At 42.4% G+C, this 20,535-nt stretch overlaps 1 protein-coding gene across 7 annotated transcripts in view; it reads right to left on the bottom strand.

Annotated features, from left to right (window-relative positions):
* Window positions 1-20,535, bottom strand: part of ST6GALNAC3 (ST6 N-acetylgalactosaminide alpha-2,6-sialyltransferase 3) — a 334,346-nt gene that overhangs the window by 43,289 nt on the left and 270,522 nt on the right. Inside the window, exons 4-5 of one of the 7 annotated variants that reach the window (XR_012905924.1) lie at window positions 8,457-8,615; window positions 1,614-6,878 (exon numbers count right to left, since the gene is read on the bottom strand). The exons of 3 other annotated variants lie outside the window; for them this stretch is intronic. Coding sequence is in view for 2 of the 4 variants with exons in the window: in XM_075936285.1 (XP_075792400.1) it covers window positions 17,388-17,451 (64 nt within the window). In the remaining 2 variants the exon portion in view is untranslated. Of the gene's footprint in view, window positions 1-1,613; window positions 6,879-8,456; window positions 8,616-16,598; window positions 17,452-17,476; window positions 18,903-20,535 lie in introns of those variants that run through there. 3 more of the 7 variants (XR_012905923.1, XM_075936285.1, XM_075936287.1) reach the window with 3 other exon arrangements.

The raw sequence follows: 20,535 nt of genomic DNA, 5'->3' as shown, positions 1-20,535 counted from the left end.
CGAATTAGTGCTGTAGTGTAGACATACCCTAAGTGTTTAGAGGTACTTCACATTAATATATCTCTTTGCAGCAAACAATAATTTTACAGTTTCAGGTGTCAATGTTCATTCATAAATCTTTTGTCTTTATATATGAAGCTGAATAGGCAGTCTGATTACCAATCAAGCTCATCTACACTTCTGTAACAAGGGAATGACATCTCTCTTTATTACTCTTTTATCTTTCAGTTTAGGGGGGAAATTGTTTTCCTAAATATTCTGGACATTTTGCAATATGCACTATCTCGCTATGCTTATATAATTCCTCTTCCTGGCAATAAATGAGGATGTTCATTGCCAGAACCTCTAAAGCATTGACAAGTTGTAGTGCTTAATTTTTAATGAAAGAGGTACTGGGACTCAAGCAATTAGGTGTTAGGGCTCAAGCAATTTTTTACATTGATAACAGATACAAACATCCCAAAGGTGCCAGGGCTATGAATTGCTAAGCCTGGAGATATTGGGGCTCATCCCTGCAAACCCTGGGGGTATGTCTACACTACAAAGTTAGTTCGAACTAACGGACGTTAGTTCGAACTAACTTTCATAGGCGCTACACTAGCGCTCCGTTAGTCTGAATTTAATGTGAACTAACGGAGCGCTTAGTTCGAACTAGGTAATCCTCATTCCACGAGGATTAAGCCTAGTTCGAACTAGCTAGTTCGAATTAAGGGGTGTGTAGCCCCTTAATTCGAACTAGTGGGAGGCTAGCCCTCCCCAGGTTTCCCTGGTGGCCACTCTGGCCAACACCAGGGAAACTCTACTGCCCCCCACCCGGGCCCGGACCCCTTAAAAGGGCACGGGCTGGCTACGGTGCCCGTGCCAGGTGCAAGCCTGCCCGCACCCAGCCAGCAGACCCTGCACCTGGCACAGATCGAGCCAGCCACCCGACGATGCCCAGCCCTCCCCCTCTTCCTGGGACCAGGCTGGCGGCTCTCGGGAGCTTGCCTGGGACCGCAAGAGGCGGGCACCTGCCTGGTCTAGTGCGGACATTGTGGACCTCGTCCATGACCTCCTCACTAGGCACAGGAAAGTGGCCGTCTAGGGCAGGAGAGCTGCCAGCCTGGCCACCCAGGAGCAGGTGTGCATGAAAATCAAGGTGGTCCACTGAGACCCCCGACCCTGAGCCCTGAGCTTACAATGGCCGTACTGGGTCAGACCAAAGGTCCATCTAGCCCAGTAGCCTGTCTGCCGACAGCGGCCAACCCTAGGGACCCTGGAGGGGATGGACCGAAGACAGTGACCAAGCCATTTGTCTTGTGCCATCCCTCTCCATCCTTCTACAAACCTTGGGCAGGGACACCACTCCTACCCCCTGGCTAATACCACTCCATGGACCCAACCTCCATGACTTGATCTCACTTCCCTTTAAACTCTGTTCTAGTTGTAGCCTTCACAGCCTCCTGCAGCAAGGAGTTCCACAGGTTGACTCTTTGCTTTGTGAAGAACAACTTTCTGTTACTAGTTTGAAGCCTGCTACCCATTCCTTTCCTTTGGTGTCCTCTAGTCCTTCTTTATGGGAACTAATGAAGAACTTTTCTGTATGCACCCTCTCCACCCAACTCCTGCTTTTAGAGACCTCTATCCTGTCCCCCCTCCGTTTCCTCTTTTCTAAGCTGAAAAGTCCCAGTCTCTTTAGCCTCTCTTCATATGGGACCTGTTCCCATTTTAGTTACCCTCCCCTCTCCTAGCCTCTCTCTTTCCCTCTCCCACCTCCTTTTCCAAGTCTCCCCCAGTTTTGTTCAATAAAGACAGATTCAATTTTTGAACACAATTGTCCTTTATTTTGTACATCAAGAAGAGGGGCTAGGGAAGGGTAAGTGGAAGGAGGTGAGGGAGGAATGGGGTATGCGCCCCTGATGGGGAGGACTGGGCTGGCTCTGCGGGCTTTTGGGGTGGAAGCTCTCCTGCAGCCCCCCAATTTCCCCTCTCCCCAGATGGCAGCCTGCGGCAAGTGCAACCGGGCTGATGGCCGAGTGCTGTGATGTGCCCAGTGTGGGTACTCCGGGCAATCCAAGCCAGGACTGCTTTGCAAGCTGGGCACCCCTGAGAACTGTCTGTCCGGGGTGGGGGTCGGGACCCTTTAAGCACAGCCCTCGGCTAGCCTGACACAGCATCTCCACGCTCTAAGTCCTCATCTGATGCCCTGCCGGCACTGCTTCCGGCCATCCTTAACCCCAGTTCAGGGTCCACTTAATGTGGACATGCTAGTTCGAATTAGCAAAACGCTAAGTCGAATTAGTTTTTTAGTCTGGATCCGTTAGTTCGAATTATCCTAGTTCGAATTAACTAATTCGAACTAAGTTAGTTCGAATTAACGTTGTAGTGTAGACGTACCCAGGCACAGATTAAGCACTGCAAGTTAGCCTGTGACAATACATTCAGGGTTAGGTAAGGAATTCACATTTATACAAGCTTAGAGTGGTTTTCATTAATGCCAAACATACCTGAATTTCTCTGTCTTTGTACCTGAGCAGCATTTCACTTTTTCTCATATAACATTTGTCATAGTTTTAATTTTTCCTCAGAATGGATCTTTTTTATGTCTGCTATTTACTGTCCTTGTCAGAGACACTGAGCGCAAGAAATACAGTATCTACAAGATGCAGAAACTACTTTCTTTCCAGACTCATGTAATAGGTATCCAGATGGTTTTTAAGAAAGGATCTATATTCTGTGCTTTACCTATTCATGTGTGGGATTTTGATTTCATTTGAAATGGAAGGCGTAAACCCCAGGTCTGAAAACTAATAGAATTTCTGCATTTACCTGCTGATCCATAGCTTTTAGGTTAGATTGTATGTCAGCCAGCAGTCAGCTTGTTGAACGAAGCAATACTTTAAAACTAAAATGAAAAGATTTCTGTTACATGCAGACCAACACCAGATATGGAGGCAGATTTCTGGTGGTTTATTATTAGAAATATTTTCCTCTGTGCCTGATAAGTGAGACTGAACAAGCCACAGGAAGTAGACTTAATCAGATAATGCTGACTTGCAGTCCAAAAAGGAATAAGGAAATGTGTTTTTCCTAAGTGCTGTGCCCCCTCTTGACAAGTCGGAAGACTATTTAAAAGCTAAGCGGTTAGCATGGAGGTAAATGGAATAATATAGACTCACCAACTAATTCTTGGCAGATCCAGAAAGTTGATAGTGCGTCTAAACTGGCAACTGCCTTTGTTGTTTGTCTGCATGACATGGATTTTCAGAAGCGTGATTCTGTAGCAATATTATGCTCAAAGCGGTGGAGCTCCAGAGATTGTGCCACTAACAAGGCCTGAAAGCACAGCACACCATTTGCTGCACCAGACCAGCTGGTTGTACCAAAGGATATTTAAAGATTTTTTGGTTTCTTCTATGGGAACCTGGGCTGCCTAAGGACTTCAGGACTAGCCCATGTTGCCAGGAGTTTAAGACCCAATCCTGTAAGGCAGGGGTTCTCAAACTTTGTGATACCGTGACCCCCCTTTGCTTGCTACCCCCTGGGAGGTTGGGACCCACAGTTTAAGAAATGCAGCTGTAAGATATGGAGAGTCTCCCAATGTATGTTAAGCACTGAATTGTATTCCTTCTAAGTTCTTGTGCCATACCCATCACTCCTGACCTCTGAGTACTTCTGGCACACACAGAGGAGCTGAGGGCACTCAGTACCTTACACAAAGCTCTCTTTGCTATGCAAAAATTGGGTGGTCCTATCTGGTGGAGGTATTGGAAGTGTGGTTAGAATTAATTAAAAAAAACACACACAATGGGGAGCTGCCTGAGCAATTTCTATCAGACCCTAGATAATGTTAGAAAATGAATCACTACACTCAACTGCCATATGTGTCAAATGTTTGTTTAACTTATTGCTTTTCATTATTTCATCTCTTCAGAATGGATGCAGACTGAAGATTAGATAAATGAGAATGTGGTAAAGGAAACCTTAATACTGCAAGAAAAAATGATATGCAGACTTCTATTATAGTTGAGGTACAATTTATGAAACACCACTGGAAAAACCTATTGGTTGCAAGACCAAATTGTGGAGCAGAACAGATTTTCGCTTTGGACCTCAGAAGTGTTTGCTCAGGGGGAAAAGAAACTCAATTACACAAAAATATCTGTACTTATTTTTCCATATAACCACTGTAATGTTTATAGTTTAATCCAGATCTCTTGTGTATATAGGCTATCGTCTAGGTCTTCCACTTCTTTAATTTTATATTTGGGGCACAAAATGAAGGCTTATTTTCAAGGAGAATTCAATAAAACATAACAGTTATCCCACGCTTTATATTATTAATTGTAATTCATATAAAGTCTTTGTTGGCAAGTGTTACCAGACAAATAGTATTGAGGCAAGGAAACAACTTCAAAAAGAATGGAGCTGTTTTATAAAGCTAATTGTGATTCTATCGCCAAAATTCCATGCTACTGAATTGTTAATTTTTAATCTGGTATTCCTTATAGCAGTGTAGCTATTGATGCTTACCTGGGGTTCTCTGCAGCAAGAGGATACATTTTTAGCACAGTTAGCACTTTTAAATTCTACAGTTTGCCTGAGCCTGAAAAAACATTTAAAAGATATTTCAGTGTCTTGAGTGGTCTATCTTATAAAAAAAATGCCCACAAATGATTTTTTAAATGCCTGAGAGCTTTTTAATATGCATAAAGGAATTTAAAGCCAATCAAATAGAGGTCAGTTATTGTATATCCTGAAACAACTCCTCAACCTCTGACTAGTATATGTATATGGGTCATGCTTTCTAAAGAGCTATTTACATAAGGAGTTTCATGACAACAAATCTAAACCTTGTCTAGCTTAGTTTAAGAATTACTGAAGAGATAATGTCACTGAAAGGAATATAACATGTGGAGGGTAAATTGGGGCACTTATTTTTGCAGTGAAAGACTATTCTCCTGTTAGAGCCTAGTAATGTAATCATTTTGTTTCATTTGAAATGTCAAACCTTTTAAGCTAAATGAATCCTTCACTATATTTGATAATTGGACATGGGTTTACACTGGCAGTGTACAGTCTAGATGATTAGACTGATAATTCTTGACTTTACTATCATCAAAACCAGGGATTCTAACTGCCTCAGAAAATGCACAGATGGTATACTTCAATCAATGGCAGTCAAACCATAAAAATACATTTTTAGGGTATGTCTACACAGCAGTGTTATTTTGGAATAACTGGCGTTATTCCAAAATAACGTAGTCTGCATCTAAGCTACAAGCAGTTATTTCAACAAAATGTCAAAATAATGGCGAGCTGGAGGTTTTTTCACTCTGACTCCTGTAACTCTTATTTTACGTGGAGTAAGGGAAGTCGAAGGAAGAGTACTCTAACTCAGACTTCCTGCTGTGTAGACAGTGCCAAAAGCCTAAATATGCTATTTCGACGTAAGCTACACAATTGACGTAGCTCAAGTTGTGTAGCTTATTTCGGCTTTAGCTCTGCTGCAGAGACATGCTGATAAAACCTTTTACTACTGTTCTAGTCAGCAGTTAAGAACTGCTTCAAGATTTTCTCCAAAGCCCCAGTTATACAAGATTCTCCCCTTGGTTGCATATGCCTCACATGAAAGGAAATAGTTCAAAGTTGGCTATCGTGGCAGGCATTGCACTGTGTTCTTATAGAGAAGCCAGAGAGACCCTCAGTGTCTTCTGCCATCAGTTTTTCCTTGGGATCACTATGCACCTCTCCAGTTGTTCACTGCAGCCCACCTTTCCCCAGTGCCTGCTCCATGCCATCTGGTGAGCTCCCTTTACCAGCCAGGTGTGAGAGACATGCATGGATTGCAAACACTTTCCATTCACTCCCTTAGTGTCCGGGAAATGGGATGAAAATCTAGCCATGTCCCAGAGCGCATGGCTGCTGCCTCCCTCCCCATCCTCTTAAAATGGTGCCCTTGCATAACAGACAGGATTTGAGCATTCAGCTCTCTTTCCGTAAGGCAGAGGGTCCTGTCTGGCAGCATTGTGCACAAATGGAAAAACTTCTAGGGCTTTAAAAGGTTATGAAGATATGGACAGTAGTCAACTACTGTCCACCTTGGTTGGTGGAGATCTCTGTGGAAAGGAGACCACAGCCCTTTTACCAATGTAAAAGGATTCAAAAGATTATGGAATTCAGGCTTAGAGAAATGTCATGTTGCAATGCACAAACTACTTGTTTAAAGCTGATAGAATTTTATGTGGCTGCTGGAAGCTGGAGTAAAAGTATTTGGTATGGACTACTGGCTGAAACAATACCAGAAGTCAACTTACTACTGTAGGTCCCCAACCACTGTGGAGACGGATTAGATAAGACTCAGAAGATGTGTGTGAAGCTCACCTCTTTTTCTCAGAAAGGATTTTTACTCGCCTCCCTAGGGGAAGGGATCTTAAATACAATGTGTTTCTACTTTCCTGTTAAACAGCTTATTTCACTAATAGAAGCATCAGTTTGTGTATGTGAAAATCTGCAATGATTAAATAGGATCTTGCTCAGCATTCTATGGGCCAAAGTTAGGACAACCATTGCTAAAATACCTCCTTCCAAACACTGACCTGCACAGCCTTCTTAGGTCCCATATAGCTGTAAGGATGGTTATGCCAACTAGCACATAGGAAAACAGAGACAGAGGTTAGAGTAGTTACCCAAGACATCAGCTACAAAGCCAGACTTACAGCTAATCTGTGCTGGTTTGGGTTCCATTCTCCGCCTGGCTCAGTGGAAGAGGTTAATATAGTGCGGCTCAGTCAGGATGCCTTAAAAGGTATTATTTCTTCAAATGGTGGAAAGCTCTCTTCTAGTGGCTGCTTCCTGAAATTTTCTATATACATTGTAATTTGGGGATGTGAGTGTATCTGGGAAAGGAAGCAGAACATTGGCTATTTTTCATGATGCTGGGCAAGTGGTTTAAAAAACAACCTGACTTGTCCAAACAGAGCCTGCCTGAGACTTAGAAGAACCAAATCTTTTTGGGTACAGCCTACCTGCTACCACAATGCAATGTTGTGTCACTGTGATCCAGTTTACAATATCAGCACACTAGAAGTCTTTACCACAAGCAAAGGTCTGAGGAAGGGCACGATCAGCCACACAAGGATGTTATTCAGTTCACCCATCCATAGCTTATATGTGTGACCGTATTCATCTTAGAAAGAACAGTGGCTGTGATAGCCCAGCCCCAATTAGTGGCTGCTAATAAGGAACCATTCGTCCCTAAGAAAATAATGGAGATAGCTTTTCAGTACTTTTCCTGAGCCATTTAACCTTGCTAAAAGTCAATAGTGGGATGAGGGAGGAAAGCTACCTGGCATTACAGTTAGTTGGAGGTTAATATTACTATAGATGTCTGCTCTACTGCAGGAGGCTGCTAAGGGATGTACTTCTAGAGATGGTCTGTGAACCCTTGTTTTCATTAAGATCTACATTTTTCAAATTGCCAGACAAAATTAATGTCTAAGAAGATTCATTGTATATATCCTCCTAATCAACCTATTTTGGGCTGGTATTAAATTAGTACCATTACATATACACGAATGTATGACCATATGAATAGATGCCCGCAGCCTCCAAGTTTTCAAATGATGTCTGCTTTGAGTTGTGCTGGATTGTTTTAAGCTATTTTCATATTGTTTTGCAATACTCTGAGATGAACAGTAATTTTTACATTTCTGTCACACCTTCCATCCAAACATTTAAAGTGCTTTAAAGTCTCAACATGCTTTCTGAACTCAAATGAATTAAGCTACACAACACAGGAGTGGCAGAGGTGCCTGAACCATAGCCCTGGCCTTTCCCCTAAGGCCACACGCTCATGCCACCCCTTTCTACTGAGGCCCTGCCCGCTCCCTCTCATTGTTTACCCTTATGGCTGGCAAAAAGTGGGAGGAGGGGAGCATGACCTCCTGATACTACTGTTCCAGGACCCCTGACACAACACTTCTATCAGTTCAGTAGGTATACTGCCCCATTTCACAGATGAGAAAAATGAAGCACAGAGAGGCTTGTCCATGGATCTTACTCCTACTGCTCTTGGAGTCTATAGCAACACTCGAGGAGTAACAGTAGTTCAGAATAGGAAGCCTAATCCGAACTACCTAGTCCGTGCCGCGTGTAGCCGCACGGCACGGAGTCCGCACTAGCGGACATTTAAAAATGGCGGCACCCGGCAATATGCAAATGAAGCCCGGGAAATTCAAATCCCGGGCTTCATTTGCAACTCCAGTTGTCTACATTACCACCCTAGTTCGAACTAGGGTGGTAGTGTAGACATACCCTTATTGACTTCTGTGGCAGAGAATCAGATCTAAAGTGGTTGGCAGAACAAAAGTTATATTTTCTGACTCAGATCTATTATATTAACTACAAACCCATCCAATGTACATTGCCAATGTATGTCATATTAAATTAGCTTTTCTGCCATGTAAAATACCTACAGTATGAGAGTGAAATGCAGTTTGAAAATGCACTTCGTCAGCTTCCGCAGTACAATGGGCAATACACAGATGCCGGAAACATCAAAGTTGATATATGTGATGATTCTCTAATGGGAAAGATGTAGTCCATGGTTCATCACAATTAAAATGGATGGTAATCTGTAAAGATTATTGACAGAATTTAAACAATGGTTAACACATTTTCTGAAGAGTAAAAACTTGTTCATATGAACACCTATGAGATATGGATTGTTAATTCTATGGGTGCATGAAAAACCTTTCCATTCTCCTGACTATGCTGTGAAGCTTTCAAAGTAGAGAATTTCAAACAAGATTAAACAAAGGTACATCCTCTTTCATTGTGCTTCACTGTGATCTACCCAGCTGGCTTCCTAAAGAAACCCAGCTCTCAGCTTCTTCTGAATGAGGGTTAGAAACAGGGAGAGATGATCACTCAGAACATTATGCTTCATTGACACAACTCTATAGAGCTCTATTTTCCCAGCTGGGCATGTGTCTCGCTCCCACTGATGTTATGTGCATAAGTCTATTAAAAACAGATTTCAAAAGCCAAGATCATCACATGTAACAGTATCATAGAACTAAGAGATGGAAAAGACCTTTTAGATCTTCCAATCCCTTGCTCAAACCAATAAAACATTTACTGCAATAAATCTATAGCCTATTCCCCTGCATGTTGTCCAGTGGTACTTTTCGTCTTCTAACTTTTCTGAAATTTCACTTTTAATGAAAAATGAAATTCAGAGCTAGTCAAAGCAACTGCTGTAAGAAGAAAAAAGTGCCAAAATTTAAGGTCTAAAGGAAAATGAACATTTTTTTCATTTCACGATTTATACATGGGATTATATCTGTGAAAGGTTCATGTTATAATTTTGGTTAACATGACAGGAATTAACAAGTCATGATTAGTTCAATCTTAGTTGTCCTACATGAAGACTCACTGAAAGAACAAGGTTCGTTTTCTCATATGTCCAGTTCCACTAAATGTAAGATTTACTGCTGAGTGAAGCATTGGCTAACACGACATTGCTAATATTACTTTGGCATCAAGCAGAAATTCTTTTACAGTTTCACTGTCAATACTTTTCAAATGCTTTTTTCCCCCAAGCTAGATCTCTACAGTAGCAGTATAGCTGTTTGTAATAGGACAACACCACCTGGACCACCTCTAGTGCCAGCCTGCAGTAGAGCAGGCATGTCTGTCTTGGTTTTCCTCCTTCAGAATCCCCAGTAAAGCTATACTAAGCTCTCTTACTTTGTGGCCAGTTTATTACAAAACATAATGCAAAAGAATCCATAATAAAAGTCCCAAAATATAGTCCATTTCTCTTGCCAGGCACATGTAATCCCGTAAAACCTCACAACTTCTAATCCCCTCAAGGTCCCAGTGATTAACGTGGGAATTTTGATAATATTTTTATGATTTCTACGTGCACCTTAATTTCTCTCTGAGCTTTGTACCGCTATTCACTGGGTGTAAATGGAAGGGATGAAGTGTTTGACACACGTGGCAGCTTGGGTGGAGGCCAATGTCATTAACAAACCGAATAAAGTCTATATATGAGAATGGCAGAGCCAAAAGACACAATGGAAATCCCAGATGGCTGGGACATTCATAGCTAGTCACCAAGAGCCAAGTGTAAGGAGATTTCCACTTCTGCTCTGCAGGATGAACAGCATCCCAGATATAGAACCAACAGGAAAAGTGTCTGGAGGCTCTATTAAGAATGGTATGTTCAGAGACACAGAGCTCTGAACTGGGACTAAGCTAAAGGGAGAGGGACAGAGAAAGAGAGCCAAGCTGGAATCTACAGCAGGTTGGCTGGGTGAAGCCCTGGCATTGGCCTGTCTGAACTGTCTTAAGGTTGTTTCTTTCTCTGGGCTAATCTAATGATTTTCAGGTTCTGTGTACTAGGTGGTTAATAAATTGTTACCTTGTTTTGAAAAGGGTGACTGGTGCTGCTGCAACTCTTTACCGAGGGTAGTGTACCCAGAAGAAGTAAGAATACATTTCCTGCAGGAGTCTAGCTTGACTGGATTGGCTGCAGGGAGCCATGGAGAGAGAGCAAGGCCTGCCCCTGTGGAAGTCTGCGGATCCTTGTAGGCTAGCATAGTAAAGGGGTCACTCCCAAGGAACTGGTTCCAGGCTGGGACCATAACCCAGACTTTCTGACTCCATAACATCCAATATCTTCTGGCACACCTGGGCTCTTCTTCAGTCCTTTCCTATCCTTTTATCAGGACAACCTCAGCTCTTCCAGCTGGCATTGGAAGTTTGCTCTTCCCAACAGGAATTCCCACAGCCATCTTCTGAGAGATCATTCTCACCAGTGGAACATCACTCCGTTCTCAGGTCCTATCATTCTTTGCCTATCTCCAGCTCTCCAGTGTGGCAATGCCCCTCCTTTATTCTCTGACCTTCAGCCCTATCCCTCAGCAGGAAAAATCAATCTGCAAATCACTCTACTGATTTCCTGCCTTCAACTTTCCCCTAGGTAACACAGCCTCTTGCTGGATCTTTCTGGTTTCTGGCAACCCTCACCTGCTGATTTCTCATTTTCAAGCAGCATTAACCTGCCCTTTCCTTCTGGGATCGTACACGTATGAGGTCCAAATGCTCTCTCTTAAACCCAGTTGGGAGGTAGCTGATTAGTCACAGGCCTCTTCTCTCTTAAAGGGCGAGTGGCACTCTGTGATACTGTTACCCGGTGGATGGGATAGAGAGGAAACTGTAGTAGGGCAAGCATTAAAAAAAGAAAACTAGGAGACGTTTCTAAACATCAATACACTACAATGTGACTTGGTTGTTTCTTGCTGGAATAGCTTGTACCAGAGTTACTGAGAAAAGAGAATGGAAAACGAATTAGTAGAGAAGAAGGCATATAATAGCTAGATCTATCCCCATGGAATTTGCTGAGCTATTTTTACATCTTTTTGTGACATCTGCCAAAAAAAGGTCAGTTGAACTAATCTGTGCGTACACATTGGCATCTCTCTTGTAACATATCATCTGCTCACTGGAGTTATTACCAGCTGCCTATGACAAAGTCTAAGAAATTAGCTAGAGCGGGTTCTGAGAAGAGGCATGACTGATGTGTCTTTTATAAGCCAAAGAAATCTGTACATTGGGAGTCTCAAGAGATTAATATTTCAACTTCTATTGGAGATGTTGTGTCTGGCTTCCAGAGCCGATGCTGCCAGATATTAAACCACCAATTAGAGATTAGGAAAAAAATAACTTTGCGGCACATAATTCAAAGGAAACAAAGATTTCGTAAGATGACCGCTGTAACTTTCTCCTTCTCTGTGGTGTTTAACTAGGGTTTCTGTGATTGGTATGATGGACACATCCCACAACTAGTACCAGACTTGCACTATGTGAATTGTCACATAGAGGTAGCTGTGTGAGTCTGTAACTTTAAAAACATGTAGCCCTATGGCACCTTAGGGTATATCAACACAGCAGGGCTAAAATCAAATTAGGCTACGCTATTTCAGCTATGTCAATTGCATATGTTATGTTGAAATAGCTCATATGTTAATTCGGCTTTTGGCTCTGTCTACACAGCAGGAAGTCAAAGGAAGAACACTTTGCCTTCAACTTCCCTTACTCCTTGTGAAAGAAGGATTACCATGAGTTGGAGTAAGAAGTCCTTCAGCTTGACATTATTTCAAAATAAAGGCTTGTAGTGTAGAAGTGCACTATGTTATAATGCTGTTATATAGATCTATCCTTAGAGACTAACAAAATATACAGAATCATGAAATTTCGTGGGTTTTACTCACAAAAATCCATGAAAGCGCATGATTCTGTGTACTTTTGTTAGTCTCTAAGGTGCCACAGGACTACTATGTGAACTGGGGATCCTGAAGTCTTACACTGAAAAGAGACCAATATCTAAAACAAACCAAACAACACATACAACAAAATAAAGCAACTGACACTGATTTTTTTTTCAAAGCACAGATGGAGACTGGTTGCCAAATAGCTGACAGCTCCATTCTCTCTGTCCATGCTTGACATACCTCAGAAAAGCATGTTCCATTTATCATTATTTACTGGTTCTGCTATCTCAGGTCTCAGTGCTTGGCCCAACTAGCCACCCGTTCCATATTTACAGAATCTATCCTTTTCTCATACCTTCTGTTCCTTGTCCTAGGCTAATGATGATGCATAGGTTGATAAGATTGGTTTGAATGCTGCTTCTAACATTTTACTATAGAATTTCATCAAAATTGAAACTGTGAGGTTATGTATACTGCACCTTATCAAATGTAGCGGGGAGCCAGGGGGAAGTTTTAGGTGGAAGCTCCACAGTGAAGCAGAGTGAGAAAATTTAGCAACAATACAGCTTTTTGTTCTACTAAAATGCCTTGTTCAATGTTAGCAAGGAGTCACTGGACAGGCACTACCCTTTGAATTTCTGGTTGTTTCGAGGAAAGCTGTATATATGTTCTATTTTTTCGGACTATAAAATGAGAGAGGACTTCATCGGGAGCTAACACCCTCAAAATTAAGCCACAGATGGTCTGTATGGAAGGGTAGTTATCTCCTCAAGATCTTTGGAGGCAATACACATACCTTGGATTTTAAAATAATCTGGTGGACTGCAAACATGAATAGTTATCTTTCTTTCTGGGTAGAGATCCACTATGCACAGCTTCCATTCTAATTTTTAAAAGGAACTAAATGGTCAACCAAAGGCTAACCACCTTTTAACTCTCCCCATGGTTTGCAGCATTTTAAAAACCCATAGCCTATTATGAGAGAGTCTAGGACAGCATATGCTCCATCCACTATTACTATTAATAAATCTCTCCAACATCCAGAGATGGGACACTAGTTGGGGAGGTCTCTGGAGTTATTACTGGAATTCTTTCCCAGCTGACAGGTGGCTCTTGTTTACGTACCCAGGGGCTAACTGATATTTGGGTCAGGAAGGAATTTTTCTCCATATAAGATTGGCAGAGAACCTGTTCTTTTCCCCCCACTTTCCTCTGCTGCATGGACAAGATCACTTGCTAGCATGAACTAGACTAAATGAAGATTTAGAACCTTAAATCAAGATTTGAGGACTTCAGTAACTCAGCCAGAAACTAGGTGTCTGTCACAGGAGTGAGTAGATGAAGTTCTGCGATGTTCAAAAGGCCAGGCTAAATGATCATGATGGTCACTTCAGACTTTGTAGCTTATGAATCTATTTGTTGAGAGCGTTTCCTTGTATTTCAGTCAGATATTAATGGAACAGGAAAAATTCAGTGTTTTAAAATAAATTTTCTTCTGTATCTATTTATATGGGGGCGGATTGTAGGCTGTGATAATGTACACACTACAAGCTAGGAAAGATGAAAATGAAAACTTGTTTTCAAAAATATGTTCTTGTTTTACTCAGCTGAAACATGCAGTTAATATGTTAAAGGCTGTTTTCTGTTTAGATTAAGATGCTAATGGGAAAGTTTAGCAGTAGCATATTTTATATTGTATACTAGCAGATGTACTTGGTGTTTCTCAGGTCTTCAAGTGAAGTAATTTTGGGGAGGGTGTTTTTTTAAAAAGTAAAAGGAAAATGTACATGAGTTATTTAAATGAATGCATTTTTCAAAAAAGAAGGAAAAAAAGTTTGTATGAATAAAAGAAGGAAAGTGATTCAAACATTAGATAGAGCTTGTTGGTAGCTTTTCTGTCTTTTGCTAGAATGAAAAGAGGGTGGAGGTGCAGGAGGGAGGGCAGGGGGCTGAGAGGGTTGGGGGGACTCAAGGCAGGGGGAAAAGGGTGCTGGAGTGAGGGCAGGGATGGTGGGTTGAGGACACAGGATTTGGTTGATGGAGAGTCAGGGCAGGAGGTGGAGGTGCAGAAATCAGGACAGCAATCCAGGGTAAAGGGCAGGGAGACTGGGGGGAGCTAACAAGGCTTGTCAGGGAAGCAAAATGCAGGGCTATGTAGCACTTTAAAGACTAACAAGATGGTTTATTAGATGATGAGCTTTCGTGGGCCAGACCCACTTCCTCAGATCAAATAGTGGAAGAAAATAGTCACAACCATATAAACCAAAGTTCCACGAGGCGTACAGATAGTTCGGAATAGGAAGCCTAGTCCGAACTATTTAGTTCGTGCCACGTGTAGCCGCGGGCACGGAGTCCGTACTAGCGGACATTTAAAAATGGCAGCGCCTGGCAACATGCAAATGAAGCCCGGGAAATTCAAATCCCGGGCTTCATTTGCAAGTTCGTATGACTACATTAACCACCCTAGTTCGAACTAGGGTGTTAGTGTAGACATACCCTAACTGTGCAGCCTGTCCAGAGAGGCGAGATTACAGGGGTCGGGGCTGGCCTGCAGCTGCCTGCCCATGCTGCAGTTGGTCTGGGGGTCAAGGCTCTGGGGGCTGCCCTGTCGAAGGGGTGAAGGTCTTAAGGCAAGCCCCAGCCTGCAACTGCCTCTCAGGCTGCAGCCTGTCTTCAGGGGGGCATACTCTGGGGTGGGGGATTGAGCTGTGCTTCCTGGCCCCCAGGGTGGCTCCAGGGGTTCCAGGCTAAGGGGGCATGGTTTGGGAGGCAGGGGGTTTCCTCCATCCAACACTGTTTGGGGTCAGTCTAGTGGCTGGCCATGTGGAGCCCTGTTTGCAGCTGGGCACTCAATGGCCACTTTGCAGTATCATGTCCCTCCTTTATGGGAAACAGTTCCATTCCAGGCACTTCCCATTTTTCTGGCACAACCAAACCTTGACGTTGCTTAAGTTAGGGTAAGAGGAAACTGCATTCCAAATTGGATGGCTCTAGTTCTTACTATTTAGGAGGCGTTCTTGAACAAATGGACTCATAGGCAGGCAGACAGATGGACTCACAGATGCACAAACTCTCTAATTATATATATTATATATATAGAGAGAGAGAGAGCGAGAGAGAGAGAAGACTCTGCATCAGGAAAGAGCTGGTTACCTACAGTATTAAAATGTGGGACAAACTTTGAAATTTGTAAAAAAGTTAACTATGTTCCAAAAAAGAAGGGACCACAGCAGTGTCAGTTTTGAAGCAATTGGTAATATACTCGAGGGAACTCCAACTTAATATCTGCCCAGAATGTAGAATGATAAAGAATTTTGGCAAAATATATGTAGCAAATTACACCGGACTTTCTACTGCAGACAAAGTTTGACAGAATTTTTGCTCACAGGAAAAGGCAGCTTGGATTTGCATTTATATAATAAATAAATGCTCCCTGTCCTCTGCTGGTTTGGAATACAGATTAACAGAGGTGAAACATTCAAATCAGATCTCTAACAAAACACATTTTTATGCCAGAGAGTTTTCTAGTTATTATGCTTAGTTCATGATTTTGTTATGAAGGATGTAAGATCTGTATAGTGCAAAAGAAGAGTTGCCAAACAGAATTGCCTGCCCACTCTGCAATTGGTCTGGGCATCAAGGCTCTGGGGGCTGCCCTGTCCCTGTTTATTATTGTGACCAGGAAAAAAAAGTTGGTACAAACATTTAATTGAACAGAGAAACACCAAATTAGGATCAAATTAGGTGTGGTAGGCCTCATCCACTATGATTTGGTTTTCAGATCTATCCAGGTTGGAAAGTTTGAATCCAACCAATGGTAACATTTAAGTGGACTGTATTTCTATTCTGCTTGAATTGAGTGAAAGATTCGTATTTTACATAGTTCAAAGTTCTGAACAAATCCATGCTATCTTTGATGATTTATTTTTATAGGGTGGGTGCAACTTGTCTAGTTTTAACTAGAATTTGCAGTGATTTGAACTGTTTTGATATGAATAGGACACAACAATCATGATACTTGACAAGAAAAGTGTTATAACCTGATTTTGCTAAACTTCTATAGATCAGATCAAAGCATATACTCTTGTGGCTTAAAAATCTGTGATGCTAATAATATGAGTGATAAAATATGGGTCCAATCAAAATGACTCAGTATTGAACATTAAATTCTGCAGTACCCAATTACCCAATGCTGTTTCTGGTGAGAAATGTGATATAAAAATGTATCACCTAACCTGCAATAACAGATTATATATCTATATCTATCTATCTATAAACACATTGCCATGATAGATAGATAGATAGATAGATAGATAGATAGATAGATAGATAGATAGATAGATAGATAGATAGATAGATAGATAGATAGATAGATAGAACACATCAATGGCAAGGCGACTAAATACTATCCCGATCCATCTAAAAAGTAGCTTCTCAGTACAGTTATATTTAAAAGTAATCAGGTCTGAAGACTCAGACAGCAGCATTCATAAAGTGGTTGTGCTTGTCAGAAGCAACTTTAATGAAGCTGGATTTGGTAAAGGGAATGCATTCTCTATTTTAAAAAAAGCGTTAACATGTTTTTGTTTTGAACTCGGCATTTTGATTTGCCTGGGAGCCTTCTCTCGATATATCTTGAATAGTTTACCATGAACAAACAGTGAGACTTCTGGGATGTCTTGTCACATAAGAAGATTTTATCTTACTGTCCACCCAGTTTGCTAAATAAGCGACCTGTCATACTTCTATTAATTCACTCATACCAAGGTTGAAATTCTTTTTCAAGCTCATATTTCTGCATTTTTTCCTTGAGTTTATTGAGCTTGTTGTGTTCAAACACAACAGAGTCTGTCATGGAAGAGGAAAACAACTTGAAAAATAAAGAAAAGAAAAACTGTCACACACTTTGCATTGTTGTCCCCCCAACCCTTCAGTTCAAACCAGTGTCTGTTTTGTGCAGCAGAGATTGGTGTGGCATCCTCATTCATTTCAAAAGACAGACTGCTTTATAAATTCACAGAAAACTTATTTTATACAGCAACTTGTAGATATGATCCTCTGACAAGCAGTACTCATTAAAAGAGCATCAGTGGGCTCAAGCAGCAGTCTTGGTTGCTACTGAAGTCAGCCAGTCCCTGGGGGGGTTTTAACACCATTTGTTCTACAAACACTGTCTTGCTCTGTCCAGCTGTAAAACAAAATCCAATTTAAAAATAAATCTTTTGTAATGGGCTTAAGGAAATATTTGGTACAGGAGGATTGAGCGGTGATCTATTGTACCGGCATTCTATTCACATCCAAGATGATTCTGCCTTGATAAACGAACAGTGACACAATTGGCAAACCTGGGATTTGAAGTAATGGTTCATTAATGCAACTGCACACTAAGTAATGTACTTCTATGTCAGTGTTCTGCTGGGTTTTCTAACCTCATTGTAATGCACTTTTTCCTCCTCTATATGTTTAAAAAATCCCAGTGCTCTTATTAATGTATTATGTTGAAAAATCTCAGTGTGAGCCAGGAATAGCTGCATATGTGTGTAGCTGTGCATGGATACATGCATAGGCATGATGCACTCTGGTGATGCAAGTTCAGTCTCCTGCAGAGATTCCAAATTATGATGCGATTGCAGTGAGTTTATGGATAACTCTCACGCTGGGATGGAGACAGTCTGAGGAACTAAAATACACAAAACAGAGCAACAAACTCATACTACATGGTCTGAATAACTTTACTAAGTGAACACAAAGCTTATCTTCCTTTTCTTCAGAGGAACATGGAGAATTGCTTTGGTTGGGGTGAAGGAGAAGGTTGTTCAGCCATTCCTCTTCCCCTCATCCCACCAAAGGTCCTTGCCCTCCCATAAAGGTATCCACCATTCTCACCACTTCCCTCCTTCTCTTCTTTTTTGGTATTGTCACTACTCCCAGCATTTTAGTTGCTAAGGGGTGTCATGTTTAACTGGGTGGGTCATACAACCCTTGGACTAGTCCTGACAGTACTTATAGAGATATAAGTACATACTACATTTTAATATGTAATTTAAATGGTTTTAAAATCTTTTTTTAAATCCACTGAAAGAGTGTAGAGGCTGTTAAGCAACGTTGTAAAATTCACGCAGATTAAGAGGATATATATACTACCTAAAGGAATTAGCTCCTAAAGAGAGAGACTCGGTAATTCTTTTTCATCCATCTCTTGGCAACACATGGCACCAGGAGGACTTAATTTTGTTTGCACAACATGGATGATTATACAGTCTTTATGGCATCAAAGGAAGAAAATAGGTTCCTCCCAATTATGTGGTATCATATTTAAATATTATCACGTGTCAGCAAGAACTGCAGCAAGGTAGACAGATTACATAACTTTATTGTGTAAAGCTTTCAAAAATGTGTGTAATTGTTCCCCGTGTGTTTTATAAGATTTTAATTTGTAGGATAATGTAACTGGTGCAGTATAAGGTAATCTCTCACTTCCTGGCTCAGGACATCTTCGGAAATGAGATGTTTCATCTTGCTGGGATTCACGCAGTAAAATAATTTCAGTTTCGAAGGTCTGGTTCTTTCCTCTGCTTATAAACAAGTCAACAAACAGTATATATGGATCCTTTATCTATGTAGTTTATTGCATCTTACCTGGACAAATCACAAAGACAATTATGTTTGGGTTAAAAGCTGTAAAGAGCTGTCAGATGCATTCCGGCCAGAGCTCCATGAAATGTTTGCAATAGAACTGGAAGTTATGGGAAAACTTGCCTCATTTGGGGTTTAGCTACAAACACACACACACACACACACACACACAAAGCTTCCTTTCAGGTCATTGCTTTGCAGAGGTCCTCACTGCTCCTTGCCCTCCTATAGACAGTCCTAGAATTCAGCAGAGAGACAGTGTGTGATGTAGACTGAATTTCCCTTCCCCGATGGCTAGACAGCATGAACAAGAAGTATCTACTACAGTCAATGGGACAATTTCCTCCCTCAATTATACCCAAAACAACCCCAAGCAATTCCCAATGGATGTAATGCTTGTAATTGAGGCCAAAATTTGCTCCCATCACTAATCTCTCTCAATTGCTAAAGTATGCAGAAGGCACCAATCACTATAGCTATGGCTAGACTGCCACTTTTTTTCAGCAAAAGGTACACAAATTGAGCTCTGCAATTTGCGTACCTTTTTCCGATAGCTTTGTCGGAAGAGGCTATTCTGAAATTTGGTCCGTCTTCATGGGGCCAAATTTCAGAAAACCTCCTCTTTTGGAAGAGCCCTTCTTCCTCGTGGAATGAGGAAGACAGGGCTTCCGAAAGAGTGCGTCTGCTCTTTCACAAAAAATGTCGGAAGAGCAAACGCTTTCCCTGGACACAGCGGAGTTTTTCCAGGATGCCTCCAGTATCCCGGAAAAACTCCATAGTCTAGACCAGTGGTCCCCAACCTTTTTAGGTTGTCGGGCGCCAGGGGGCGTGGCCGTTTGCCCGCCGGGCGCCAGGGGGCGGGGACCGGGGGCGGCCCCCCCCATCCACGCCCCCGGGGGCGGGGCCCCACTTAGCCGCGCGCCCGGGGGCGGGGCCCCCCATAGCTGCGCACCCGGGGGCAGAGCCCCCTCCAAGGGCCGCGCGCCCGGGGCCGGTGCTCCCCGCCCCCCTCCCGCCGAGTGCCGAGCGCCCGGCGCTCTCCCCGCCAAGCGCGCTCCCCCGCAAGTGCCCGTGCACCATGTGCCCGGGGCCAGGCCAGCCCCAAGCACCTGGCGGGCGCATTGAAATGCCCTCGCGGGCGCCATGGCGCCCGCGGGCACCGTGTTGGGGACCACGGGTCTAGACATAGCCTGTAGCAGCTGTGGGTAATGCTGGCAGGTAGAACCAGCCTGCAACCTCTGGAGCTTAGTGCATAAGCCTCTACAGCTAAAAAGTCAGCTGGCTCTCAGCTCAGGCTGTAGAGCTCACTCATTCTTTCTCTCTGTAAGTGGTCTAGGTGCCTCTACATGAGACAGTGAACCATGCCCAGTAGGTGTGTGGGTTACATATGTAGGAAAAGGAATGCTTTGAACCAGTGATCACAGTGCTGCTGTAGCCCTGATGGTCCCAAGACATTACAAATACAAGGTGGGTGAAGCAATATACTTTATTGGATCTACTTCTGTAGGTGAGTGAGTCACACTTCCAAGCATGTCTCTCTCACCACTAGTCAGAAGTTGGGACAATAAAGTATATTGCCTCACCTACCTTGTCTCTTGAACCAGTGAAGACTGGCTGCTACTGTAAAGCTTGTAAA

Source organism: Pelodiscus sinensis, chromosome 9 (assembly GCF_049634645.1).
Source record: "Pelodiscus sinensis isolate JC-2024 chromosome 9, ASM4963464v1, whole genome shotgun sequence".
In the NCBI taxonomy this organism is placed as follows: Eukaryota; Metazoa; Chordata; order Testudines; family Trionychidae; genus Pelodiscus; species Pelodiscus sinensis.
This window is presented reverse-complemented; position numbering and strand designations above follow the sequence as displayed.